General features: G+C 32.2%; 2 protein-coding genes across 8 annotated transcripts; both read left to right on the top strand.

Annotated features, from left to right (window-relative positions):
- Positions 1-9,603, top strand: LOC123914506 (UDP-N-acetylglucosamine transferase subunit ALG13 homolog). Of its 7 annotated transcripts, none has more exons than XM_045965702.1 (4): positions 12-266; positions 1,103-1,977; positions 2,365-2,461; positions 4,359-4,884. In XM_045965702.1, exons 2-4 carry the CDS (start codon positions 1,810-1,812, stop codon positions 4,613-4,615), a joined length of 522 nt encoding a protein of 173 aa, XP_045821658.1. In that variant the 5' UTR covers positions 12-266; positions 1,103-1,809; the 3' UTR covers positions 4,616-4,884. The 7 variants fall into 7 exon arrangements, with proteins under 7 accessions (XP_045821663.1, XP_045821656.1, XP_045821657.1 ...); XM_045965705.1 differs by having other exon boundaries at positions 1,140-1,977; XM_045965706.1 differs by having other exon boundaries at positions 1,171-1,977.
- A 626-nt stretch (positions 9,604-10,229) lies between these two features.
- LOC123914507 (UDP-N-acetylglucosamine transferase subunit ALG13 homolog) lies at positions 10,230-12,950 on the top strand. Its single transcript, XM_045965708.1, has 4 exons — positions 10,230-10,531; positions 10,919-11,015; positions 12,407-12,692; positions 12,785-12,950. The coding sequence occupies exons 1-3, from the start codon at positions 10,364-10,366 to the stop codon at positions 12,655-12,657; spliced, it is 516 nt and encodes a 171-aa protein (XP_045821664.1). The 5' UTR covers positions 10,230-10,363; the 3' UTR covers positions 12,658-12,692; positions 12,785-12,950.
- The last annotated feature ends 660 nt before the right edge of the window (positions 12,951-13,610 follow it).

The following is a 13,610-nucleotide window of genomic DNA, read 5'->3' on the forward strand; positions in this document are numbered from 1 at the left end:
TTTTTTTGTTTTTTTTTTTTTTTTTTTTTTTTTTTTTTTTTTTTTAAATGAAAACAAAAACAGAAAAAGGAAGAGTAGTACTTGCTTTCTCTTTCTCGATCCCTCTCTCTCAAAATCGCTGCTCTCAGTTCCTCTCTCACCCGCCGGCCGCTGCTCTCAATCCCTCTCTCCCTGCTCTCAATCTCTCTCCCTCACCTCGCCGTAAAGCCGTTCAATCTTCCGCCGCAGCCGCACCGCACTCACTCTTTCTCTTCGTCTCGTTTGAGGTAAGCAAACTAACATACTGCAATTAATTTTTAACAACCTAACCTTCTCAATCTAGAATCTTTGTTTGATGATTTGGTGTTGTTTTGAATTTTAAATTTATTAAGCTGTTTTGATTGTTAAGTGATTATATAAATAAGCTGTTTTGGTTATATAAATAAGTAGTTTTGGTTGGTTCTTCAATAGTGTTTTTGTTCTAAAATAGTGAGAATGAAGGGTTTTTGTTCTAAATTCATCTTGATCTGCAATAGTGTCTTTGTACTGTGCTTTATGTTTGTGGTCATACTGGGAATTTAAGTTATGGCAGAACAATTCATGAGTTTGTGAAGGATAATGGTTTTGCTATTGACTTGCATTTACAGAGTGCTCTCATTAACATGTATGCAAATTGTGGTGCAATGGAGTTTGCTAGGGAAATATATGAAGGACTTCCGTTGAAAAATATGATTGTTTTGTCTGCTATTTACCTTCAACTTAGATGTTGTTTTATTTTAGTAAACTTTGTTAATGTTTTATTAATGTGTGTTTTGTTAATAGTTATGCCTAAACATGTTTCATTGTCTACCGATAAAATGTCTCGAATCCCATCGGTAGTGCCACAAAAGAGAAGAAAGAGTAGTATAGAAAATGCCTTCAATGTTGAGGATATGAATCATCTTATAGAAAATATAGCAATGGTATTTTATGCTGGTGTCTTATCTTTCCATCTTGCTAGAAATCCTTACTATGTTAGTTCTTATTCTTTTGCTGCTAATCACAACCTTAGTGGCTTCCTCCCTTTAAGTTATAATGCTCTAAGAACCACTCTTTTGAAGCAAGAAAGAGCTCATATTGATAGGTTGCTTCAACCTATAAAATCTTTGTGGACATTGAAGGGAGTTACGTTGGTTTCTAATGGCTGGACAGATGTGCAAAGGAGGCCTTTGATAAATTTTATTGGCATTTGTGAAGGAGGACATATATTCTTAAAAGTCGTTGATGGCTCTGATGAATATAAAGACAAGTTTTACATGACCAACATATTTAATTCTAGATGGGCAGACATTGAGTACGCCCCTGATAAAATTTCCTCAAAAAATTTGCCCAGGCTCTCTAACATTCCTGGAGTCGCCACTGACAAGGGGTGGGATGAGAAAAAATCTTTGATTTATGAGCCCAATGGGCCATCAACCCACAAAATATGTTCGATGTTTTCTCTCCGCGCCTCCCATGTATCTTTTATACCCCAAATATTCCAATTTTGCTCTTGCTAAAAACTTCGATTTGCAGAAATCGAAGTTTTTTCTAGTTCAAATTCAGGAAAAATTCGGTTAATAGGAACCGAATTTTTTTTGCCAATAGTAACCGAAATTTTTATTGAAGGGCAAAAAAGTAAATTCAGGGTGAAAAAGAACCCTGGATGAAATAATTGGATTCTGTTTCATATTCTTTGTTCAGAAATGGAATCGAATTAACACAGTTTCAAAAATTTCAATTCAACTGTTGCGTTTTTTGACAGAAGAATCAAATCAAATCAAATCAAAATTGAGTGGTGTGGTTAATAAAATGGGAGGTGAGAAAACGAAGAGAGTGATTTTCGTGACAGTAGGAACAACTTGTTTCGACGCACTTGTAAAAGCTGTTGATTCTGAAACACTTCAAAAAGAGTTACTTGCAAAAGGGTATACCCATCTTCTTATTCAAATGGGTCGTGGATCCTATCTTCCTACCAAGGTACGTACTACTTTCAAACTTTCGTATATTGCATTAGGCCCTGTTTGGATAAACAACTTAATTAAGCTCTTATAGCATAAGTGCTTATGTTTATGTATAGTTGTCACCGAAAAAAGTGATTATGTATATAAGCTATTTTTATGACAAATTCTCCCCTAACAAACTAACTGCCTGTCTACCAAAAAGTTTAATTGTGTTCATATAAGTTATAGCCTATAAACTATCTTAGAGAGCTTATGGATATAAGCTGAAAACATGTTATGGACATGTCATAAACTCTCTCTCAAACAATCTTACAAGTGTTATGTCAGTAGATAAGCTCAAATTATATAGCAGATACTTCTCTTTGTACTGAGTTGGTTCTTGTTGATAACTTTTTTATTGCAGTCTGAAGGAGATTGTAATTTGGTGGTAGATTACTTCACTTTTTCTTCCAGTATTGCAGACCATATCAAATCTGCTTCTCTTATCATTAGCCATGCAGGTATGTATGCACTTGCTTGCTGCACCGTGTCGTTTCTTATTCACGTTATTATGTAATGTAATTATAGACACATTGTAATTCTTAGGTCTTGGTGGCTTGTATTGTGCTCTTCTCCCATTATGATGGAGGAGTATCAGTTATTGTGATTAATTATTTAAAGTCACCATGTGTGGTTAATATCATCTGTTAACCTTTTCCTTTGACAAAGTTGGCTTTTAAAAACTACCGGTTTTCTGTAATTTACTCACTATCGGTTTTTGTAATGGTCTGCTTTATCATTCATTCCCCTTGCTCCACGAACGAAGTAGAAATGGTTGCTGTGTTGTAATTATTTTATACCTTGATTGGGAATGAACAAAAAGAGGAGAAGGATTTCTCCTCCAAAAGTTTTTCCTCGACGTTTCTGTTTTCACTACTAAGTAGTAAGTAGTACTTGCTTAGTCCTCTTAAAATACAATCTCTGAATCTAAAATAACAATAATAGAGATAAAAATCATTGTATTAATGCAGATCCTAATATGTATCAAGGTGATAACAGGGTCCAAATAGGAAAACCATTGTAACATGTATCATCATGTGACTGTAAATGGACGGAGTACAACCGAAGGGAAATCCCTCAGGCCAGAGAAAACTCTCGGCTCTAGCAAAGACAATATTTTACTCAACATAGCTTTTCTCTATTCCCTCTTTCCATATAACAGACCTATAATTTTTTCTCCATAATTAACTTACTAACCCCTCCCTACTATTTCTGCCTGTCTTGCTATGCCTAATATGGATGTTTGGTCCTTCAAGTATAAACTTTTAAGGGCTACTCAGAGATCACATGATTCATATTGCTATAAATATCACCCTCTCTAACATTTGCCTTGTACTCAAGGAAGAGATTTTGAAATTTCTCTTTGATTATCTCAGTCTACTGCCAAGTTGCTTCCTCTACTAGCAGAGGCTTCAAAGGATGAGCCATTCTACTGCTGCCACGCCGTTGCGTTTTCCTCATCCTGTTGCTAGCACAAGCTCAGAAATCATAGGTTCTGGTTGTTCTAACTCCATTTCAGCTGATATACTGTTACACGATATACTAAGAAAACAAAATGATAAACCTGCTGGAGAAGGAACCATGTTCTCTTCATCCAGATTTGCCCAACCCAATATTCCTCGCAGCTTTTATAGCAGACAGATCACATACATAAGTTATAATTTCATTAAACAAAAACATATACTCCCTCCGGACTCAATTATTAGTGAACATAATTAATCACACACAAATAAAGAAAAGTGGTTAACCTCATTTAACTTTTATGATGTAATAAAAAAACAACTGCATTTCCTAAACTCCCTATTCTTTTCTGTTAATTTTGTACAGTAACTTGTTTCATTGAAGGATATTTTAAGAATAATAGCAACAAATAGGGTGAAGTTGGTTAGATAACTACTTTTTTGCTTATATATGAGTCCAGAGTAGTATAAAGAAATAGTTTCTATCTTTCCACTCAACAAATGCACCAGTCCAATTCTATCACTTCCCCTGTCCTTCGACCAGTTTTCCTCTACCACACGGGCCTATCAAACACACTCTTTCGCTGAGTTTAGACATGTGAAAGACTAGTTGAATTCAAGTGGATTCAAGCAACTGAATCTTGTAAGTTGCAAACAACCTTGGAAAGGGCCAAATGTTTTTTGGATAGTGTGTTTATTAAAAAACCATGTTGGAAATGATAAATTGAAAAGGAACGCATGATTTTCTGCTTCTCAAAGGCAGCTGTAATTTGATTAAATCGGGAAGAATTCAAAAAGTAAAAAACTAATGCTTCGTAAAAGGAAATTTCTTGTAACCTTTTTATTTTTGTCCTTGGGCCTGCAGAAGTAATGTGAATAATAGTCTGATTTTTTACAGGGTCAGGTAGCATATTTGAGACGTTGAAGCTAGGAAAACCTTTAATTGTGGTTGTTAATGAAGATTTGATGGATAATCATCAAAGTGAACTAGGAGAAGAACTTGCCAACAGAAAACATTTGTATTGTGCTAGTCCTCAAACACTCCATCAAACCATAGTGGATATGGATTTAAACGCTCTTGTTCCTTACTCTCCAGGTGATGCCACACCAGTGGCCAAGCATATCAACAGATTTCTTGGTTTTACCGACGATTGATCTGGCTTTCCTTTTTCTGGTTCAACGTCTCCGAGGCAATTTTTTTGCTCTATTATCTGAGACTGTGTTTGTAAAGTTAAGAACTCTTGCACTTTGGTATTACTCATTAGACATGTAACATCTGCAGGTAATGCTAAGTTGTGATCCTCAAATTTAGTCGCGAGGAAAATTGTTTAAGAAAGGGGGAACTGTCTCCTGCATGTTCATATTGTGTACTTGATGTTGAGGTTAATCAGGCATCATTAACCTATTTGTACTGTTTGTTTCTATTTTCATCTTGTTCACTCTTTTCATATCGCTGCCATTAAATTTGGTTGGATGGAAAGCAATGTTACTAGCTATAGCAAATCATGGTTTCAGGCACCAATTAAAAACTACTCCCTAGGAAAAGGATAGTTTCACTTCATATCAATGAATCACCAGGTCTTCAAAGTTGTTTCACATGAAGAACATGTTTGGATTCGCGAGGCTATTAACCTTTATTTTTGGAGAGGTTGAGACCACTAACTTTAATGATATGTTTGGATTCGAAAAGAGAGTGAGGCAAGAAAATAAAAAGAATGAAGGTGAATATACAGTGGGAGGAAAGTGAGACATTCTTTAGTTACTAGTATCCAGACCCGTGTCAAGCACGGGTAAAAATGCATTTATAGAATTATTGACTTATAAATAATATATTTTAATAAATTTTACTTTAAATTGAAAAATTAAAATTTTAATTGCTAATGGAATATTGACAATTACATAAGCCACTATATTTGGTCTAGTGGTGAGGGAGTTGGGTAGTATGCATGAGGTCTTAAGTTCGATCCTCATTGTCAACATTGTAAACCAAAAAGAAGATTGACAATTACATAAATATTTATATTTATAATCTTATATAATATAATAATTAAAATAACATTGTAAAATTTATGTATAGTGTCATAGGTTTTCTTAGAGAAGATTCTTATAGTTCGTTTTTTTTTTTTATCAAATTAAAAATGTATCATAGTTGTTTTTCTATTATTCTCCACTAAAAGAATTATAAAATTGATGGAAAATAATTTCTCTATGGGATATATGGAAGAAACTTTAATGTTTCATAAAAAGACTTTGAAGTGTATATGAATTACAAATAAAAAAGTGTGTATCAATATATAAGTAGAAATATAGACTGCAATATAAATAACAAAAAAAAAAAAATAATCTATTCCCGTATTACTATTTAAGTAGAAAGAAATATAGGAATTAAAATGTATGACCAAAAATATAGATCCCGTAAAAATTATAAAATAAATAGATCTTCGTATTAATATATGAATAAAAATAGTAGATCTTAGTAGAAATTATAAATAAAAATAGTCATCGGTATTAATGCATAAGTAGAAATATATGTTCCCGTAGTAATTACAATAAAAAATAGGCCCCGTTTTGATGTATGAGTTGAAATATATGCCACATAGAAATTAAAAATAAAAATAAAAATATTTTGTATTAATATATGAGTAAAAATATAAACTACAATATAAATTACAAAAATGAAATAGATCCAGTATTAATATGTCAAAAGAAATATAAATTTATGTAGTAATTAAAAATAATAGTCCTTGTATTAATATGAGTAAAAATAAATTTCGTAAAAATGTTAAAAAAGTAGACGATCCTATGGTGCAGGTGCACTTGATTTTTCTAAACATAGTTTATATATATATATATATATATAGGGGAGAGATCAAATTACACCGGTGTAACATTTGAGTAATGTTACACTGCTCAAATGTTATATCGGTGTAATTTGATCTCTCCTCATATATATATATATATACACACACACACAAAAAAAAAAGTGACTCATTCTAAGTGAATAATATTTGTGAAATTAAACAATAACTATATTTTATTTTTTTCGTCATAAAAATAACTATTTTATATTGTATACTTGTGTATATAATACTAATATAAAGATGGACAAAACTTATATGCATTTCTTTAGATGCAGTTTTTCCTGTTCCTCTCACAAAAAGATAGTTATTTATATTTTTTAATTAAAAAAAGAAAAAGAAAATTATTTTTAAATAAAAATAACTTCCCCCATGTATCTAGCACAGTAAGAGCTGTGTATATGGAATTGTACATAAGTTTGGTCCTATAAAGATATTGTAGAAGATTTTATCACTCGATAAAAATTTAAAACTTGTTTTTCTAATCTTCTTTTAAAAATTTGTTGTTTATTGCATATTAAAATTTTGTAAAGTCTCATTGAAATTTCCAAATTAGTGGCCAGTAATAAAGACACACATCAATTTCTTTGATTTTCTGTCACGATAAATTAGCGGTAATAGTACAACAATAAATATACGTACAACAATTAAAGGTAAATTGGGATTTCCAGCTATACATAGACGTTTTTTGTCCACAAATATACCTTGGTCAACATTTAATTAATTTGCTTATGAGATTATAATTAACCTTAATTGCCAATCAATATGGGAATTAAAGAAAAAAAAACGAAAAAACTAAAAAACATATATTGTCATATAAAGAATAAAGAATTATATTAAATACATTTATGACCAAAATAATATGGAAGAAGAATGCATTTGGAGACGCCACGTATACACTATCATTTGAGAAAAGGCTCCCAAATAATATATTAATAGATTTGTTGATCTTATCTCGACCAAAGACAGAATTTTAAGATCTTCAACATTGATATTTAAGTCTAAAAGTAATGATAATGATATACATCAAATTATAATTAACCTTGATTTGATATATACATCAAATGTCTTTTTCCATTCTGTGTTTAATCTACGGGGCATTAATTTCATTATTTAAGGCAATAATAATAATGATATTACTGCGAAAATAATATTTAAGGCAATAAGTTATTTATCTCAATATTATTTAAGTCAATAAAAATAATGATATTACTGCTCAAATATTATTTGAGGCAATAAAAATGATGATATTACTGTGAAAATATTATTTAAGGCAATAAAAATGATATTACTGCCAAATGAATAGACGTGAAAGTTGGCACCTCTTGTAATATCATTATTTAAGGCAACAATATTTAATTTGCGAAAATAATTATAGACGACAACTATTTTACAATTTTTTTTTAATTCAAAAATTAATCCAATGAAATAATCAAATAATAATCAAATAATGATATTGAATGTTAAATGAAGAATAAATTATTTTACAATAAATCATATGCCGTAATGACTAATCTTATGAAAAAAAGGCATAATTATCAACAAAAAAAACAAAAAACCATATAAAGCATTTAATAGATTAATGGCTAAAACAATAAGGGAGAAGAAAGAATGAAAGATGCCACGTGTACAATTTGAAATGTTTATAGAAAAAATAAAATTCACTCAACCTAACATTATCATCTCCAACATTAGAATTCTTCTAAATGTTAAAATACCAACAACATTTAGAAGAATTCTAATGTTGAAATACCAACAAAAAAGATGACTATATTGTATACATGCATTAGGAATTGGGAAATACCCCCGAAACATTAGGAATTGGGAAACATTTTTTATTTTATTTGTAACTGACAAGTTTATGGGAGAATAACTCTACTTGAAGGCTAGACTTACAAAACCGATTGCTCAATTCACAAAAGAAAAAGCTTTTCATTTTTTGTGAAAACAATGAAAAAAATAATATTAACCTCTAGCTGTCGCTAGAAATGATGATAAAAACAAAAGCTCTCAATTTTAATGGCAATTTGTTTTTGTTTTGTTTGAATCGGAACTCTTCAAAGATAGCTCTCATCTTTAATCAAGGTATTTGCAAGCCTTATGATATTCATACTGTCAAGAAAGAGGTACGTGATTACATATAATTTCCATTATCAATTATGAACTATATCATTATTTTGTTGTCGATGGAATTTTCCAAGTGTTTATAATAAATGTGTTACAACTCTTTTTCATGAGAAAGGTTCTTAATGTGATTAATAACCTTCTACCTATGTGTATAACATATGGATAAAGATGTTTTATAATAGTTAAAGGATATCTTACCTACACTTGATTTTCGTCTGCAAAGATTTTTTAGAAATTTTCCAACTAGTTCCACTATTTATTTGGTCATGCTAATAGGAAATATTTGTCTTAATTTTTATTCTGAATAAATTGTTTAGAGAAGAACAAATTCTTTATCTTGTTAATCACATGGTTGTTGTTAATTTACAATAGTAAGTATCACACCATTTTTATACTAGTACTTGTATTAGTATTAACTTGGTTTTGGTTATGACCGATCAAAGTATCATTAGTTCCTTAAAATAAAGAATGGTCTTAGTACCATTATCTCTTTGATTTAAGAATGGTCTTAGTACCATATTGAAATGACCTCAGCGTCATTATATTGATTGATATTGTAGTATCATCAATACATGTGGTATTGTAGTACCACATGTGGTATCGTAGTACCGTTGATTCATAGATTGATGTTGTAGCATCAATTTGAGTGGTATTGTAGTACCCCTGAATCACCGATGAAACATAGAATGATGTCGTAGCATCAATTCGAGTGGTATTGTAGTACCATTCAAGAAGGTGTATTCTTTGACCGATTTCTACCGTGCAGTAGCATATCGGTATACAGTTGTAACTGAGCTGTTTTATCCTAGGGACGGCGTGGTTGATAGTCTGCTTGCACAATTTTGGGCAGTGCCACGAAACGTCTTAAAGAGAGCGACCTAGTCCGCGACTCAACCCAGTAATCTCTTCGGTGGCTGTAAAAATTATTTTTAACTGTTTTTAAATCCCGAAAACAACAATTAAAATTATAAATATATCCCTAGTGCCTTTTTTTGTTATAATTTTATGGACTAAATTCTCTAACGAAAAACACATTTGAGGATCAAATTACCTACCTAAAAACAGATTTAAGAACCAAAACGACTAATAAAAGAGACACTTATGGATCTCTCTCAGTGTCTATGCACCTAAGGCGTGGACAAAATATTTTCCTCGCTACATTTTCCTTTTCTTTTTAGAGTTATACATTCCAAATCAACGCAGGAGTGAGGAACGAATGTTGCTCTATAAGCCCCAAAATTGCTCTCAGACCCCAATATTCCAATTTTACACTTTACACCCAAAGTTTGGAAGATACATCTTGAACTCTATTTTTATTTGGAAGTTATTTCGCGCTTGGTATGTTTTGGCTCCGTTTTGAATCTGCATTACCTTATCTTTGACACCAAAGAGTTTAGAAAACCCTTATCAATGATTCAATGTTGTTTTAAGACCCAAAATATATGGAAAAATCATTACTAAAATGGAAAAGTTGGGGGTCGAATAGAAACACAGGGGGTGGGATGAGAAAAAATCTTTGATTTATGAGCCCAGTGGGCCATCAACCCACAAAATATGTTCGATGTTTTCTCTCTGCGCCTCCCATGTATCTTTTATACCACAAATATTCCAATTTTGCTCTTGCTAAAAACTTCGATTTGCAGAAATCGAAGTTTTTTCTAGTTCAAATTCAGAAAAAATTCGGTTAATAGGAACCAAATTATTTTTGCCAATAGTAACCGAAATTTTTATTCAAGGGCAAAAAAGTAAATTCAGGGTGAAAAAGAACCATGATGAAATAATTGGATTCTGTTTCATATTCTTTGTTCAGAAATGGAATCGAATTAACACAGTTTCAAAAATTTCAATTCAACTGTTGCGTTTTTTGACAGAAGAATCAAATCAAATCAAATCAAAATTGAGTGGTGTGGTTAATAAAATGGGAGGTGAGAAAACGAAGAGAGTGATTTTCGTGACAGTAGGAACAACTTGTTTCGACGCACTTGTAAAAGCTGTTGATTCTGAAACACTTCAAAAAGAGTTACTTGCAAAAGGGTATACCCATCTTCTTATTCAAATGGGTCGTGGATCCTATCTTCCTACCAAGGTACGTACTACTTTCAAACTTTCGTATATTGCATTAGGCCCTGTTTGGATAAACAACTTAATTAAGCTCTTATAGCATAAGTGCTTATGTTTATGTATAGTTGTCACCGAAAAAAGTGATTTTGTATATAAGCTATTTTTATGACAAATTCTCCCCTAACAAACTAACTGCCTGTCTACCAAAAAGTTTAATTGTGTTCATATAAGTTATAGCCTATAAGCTATCTTAGAGAGCTTATGGATATAAGCTGAAAACATGTTATGGACATGTCATAAACTCTCTCTCAAACAATCTTACAAGTGTTATGTCAGTAGATAAGCTCAAATTATATAGCAGATACTTCTCTTTGTACTGAGTTGGTTCTTGTTAATAACTTTTTTATTGCAGTCTGAAGGAGATTGTAATTTGGTGGTAGATTACTTCACTTTTTCTTCCAGTATTGCAGACCATATCAAATCTGCTTCTCTTATCATTAGCCATGCAGGTATGTATGCACTTGCTTGCTGCACCGTGTCGTTTCTTATTCATGTTATTATGTAATTATAGACACATTGTAATTCTTAGGTCTTGGTGGCTTGTATTGTGCTCTTCCCTCAGGCCAGAGAAAACTCTCGGCTCCAGCAAAGACAATATTTTACTCAACATAGCTTTTCTCTATTCCCTCTTTCCATATAACAGACCTATAATTTTTTCTCCATAATTAACTTACTAACCCCTCCCTACTGTTTCTGCCTGTCTTGCTATGCCTAATATGGATGTTTGGGCCTTCAAGTATAAACTTTTAAGGGCTACTCAGGGATCACATGATTCATATTGCTATAAATATCACCCTCTCTAACATTTGCCTTGTCCTCAAGGAAGAGATTTTGAAATTTCTCTTTGATTATCTCAGTCTCCTGCCAAGTTGCTTCCTCTACTAGCAGAGGCTTCAAAGGATGTGCCATTCTACTGCTGCCACGCCGTTGCGTTTTCCTCATCCTGTTGCTAGCACAAGCTCAGAAATCATAGGTTCTGGTTGTTCTAACTCCATTTCAGCTGATATACTGTTACACGATATACTAAGAAAACAAAATGATAAACCTGCTGGAGAAGGAACCATATTCTCTTCATCCAGATTTGCCCAACCCAATATTCCTCGCAGCTTTTATAGCAGACAGATCACATACATAAGTTATAATTTCATTAAACAAAAACATATACTCCCTCCGGACTCAATTATTAGTGAACATAATTGATCACACACAAATTTAGAAAAGTGGTTAACCTCATTTAACTTTTATGATCTAATAAAAAAAACAACTGCATTTCCTAAACTCCCTATTCTTTTCTGTTAATTTTGTACAGTAAGTTGTTTCATTGAAGGATATTTTGAGAATAATAGCAACAAATAGGGTGAAGTTGGTTAGATAACTACTTTTTTGCTTATATATGAGTCCAGAGTAGTATAAAGAAATAGTTTCTATCTTTCCACTCAACAAATGCACCAGTCCAATTCTATCACTTCCCCTGTCCTTCGACCAGTTTTCCTCTACCACACGGGCCTATCAAACACACTCTTTCGCTGAGTTTAGACATGTGAAAGACTAGTTGAATTCAAGTGGATTCAAGCAACTGAATCTTGTAAGTTGCAAACAACCTTGGAAAGGGCCAAATGTTTTTGGGATAGTGTGTTTATTAAAAAACCATGTTGGAAATGATAAATTGAAAAGGAACGCGTGATTTTCTGCTTCTCAAAGGCAGCTGTAATTTGATTAAATCGGGATGAATTCCAAAAGTAAAAAACTAATGCTTCGTAAAAGGAAATTTCTTGTAACCTTTTTATTTTTTGCCTGCAGAAGTAACTGTGAATAATAGTCTGATTTTTTACAGTGTCAGGTAGCATATTTGAGACGTTGAAGCTAGGAAAACCTTTAATTGTGGTTGTTAATGAAGATTTGATGGATAATCATCAAAGTGAACTAGGAGAAGAACTTGCCAACAGAAAACATTTGTATTGTGCTAGTCCTCAAACACTCCATCAAACCATAGTGGATATGGATTTAAACGCTCTTGTTCCTTACTCTCCAGGTGATGCCACACCAGTGGCCAAGCATATCAACAGATTTCTTGGTTTTCCCGACGATTGATCTGGCTTTCCTTTTTCTGGTTCAACGTCTCCGAGGCAATTTTTTTGCTCTATTATCTGAGACTGTGTTTGTAAAGTTAAGAACTCTTGCACTTTGGTATTACTCATTAGACATGTAACATCTGCAGGTAATGCTAAGTTGTGATCCTCAAATTTAGTCGCGAGGAAAATTGTTTAAGAAAGGGGGAACCGTCTACTGCATGTTCATATTGTGTACTTGATGTTGAGGTTAATCAGGCATCATTAACCTATTTGTACTGTTTGTTTCTATTTTCATCTTGTTCACTCTTTTCATATCGCTGCCATTAAATTTGGTTGGATGGAAAGCAATGTTACTAGCTATAGCAAATCATGGTTTCAGGCACCAATTAAAAACTACTCCCTAGGAAAAGGATAGTTTCACTTCATATCAATGAATCACCAGGTCTTCAAAGTTGTTTCACTTTCACATGAAGAACATGTTTGGATTCGCAAGGCTATTAACCTTTATTTTTGGAGAGGTTGAGACTGCTAACTTTAATGATATGTTTGGATTCGAAAAGAGAGTGAGGCAAGAAAATAAAAAGAATGAAAGTGAATATACAGTGGGAGGAAAGTGAGACATTCTTTAGTTATTACTTATTAGTTTAGTTATTAGTTAAACCGGAAGGAAAGAAATGTAAATTTTTTCTTTTCTACTTTTGTTTGATTCGGTAGAAAGTGAGAGGAAAAAAAAATGTATATCCAATCCAATAAATGACAAATATCCTTCTTCTAAGATGAGTTATATAAAAAATGTATGTCTAATTCAATAAATGATATATAAAGATTAACGGCATATAAAAAAAAAGACATAAACCATTAATTTTGATTTATCACAATAACATATCAAATGATTTTGGATTTATCTCAAGTTTTACATAATTGATCTATATGATATAACTTTCAATAAAACTGTGGATTTTATAAAATTTA

This window comes from Trifolium pratense, linkage group LG3, assembly GCF_020283565.1.
Source record: "Trifolium pratense cultivar HEN17-A07 linkage group LG3, ARS_RC_1.1, whole genome shotgun sequence".
In the NCBI taxonomy this organism is placed as follows: Eukaryota; Viridiplantae; Streptophyta; class Magnoliopsida; order Fabales; family Fabaceae; genus Trifolium; species Trifolium pratense.

What these genes read in the sequence shown, in the direction of transcription:
- LOC123914507 (XM_045965708.1), top strand. Translation starts at nt 10,364, where the DNA reads ATGGGAGGTGAGAAAACGAAGAGAGTGATTTTCGTGACAGTAGGAACA. An exon ending in GATCCTATCTTCCTACCAAG is followed by an intron (nt 10,532 to 10,918) that starts GTACGTACTACT and finishes TTTTTATTGCAG; the next exon opens with TCTGAAGGAGATTGTAATTT. An exon ending in TCTTATCATTAGCCATGCAG is followed by an intron (nt 11,016 to 12,406) that starts GTATGTATGCAC and finishes TTACAGTGTCAG; the next exon opens with GTAGCATATTTGAGACGTTG.
- LOC123914506 (XM_045965700.1), top strand. Translation starts at nt 48, where the DNA reads ATGAAAACAAAAACAGAAAAAGGAAGAGTAGTACTTGCTTTCTCTTTC. An exon ending in TTCTCTTCGTCTCGTTTGAG is followed by an intron (nt 267 to 626) that starts GTAAGCAAACTA and finishes TTGCATTTACAG; the next exon opens with AGTGCTCTCATTAACATGTA.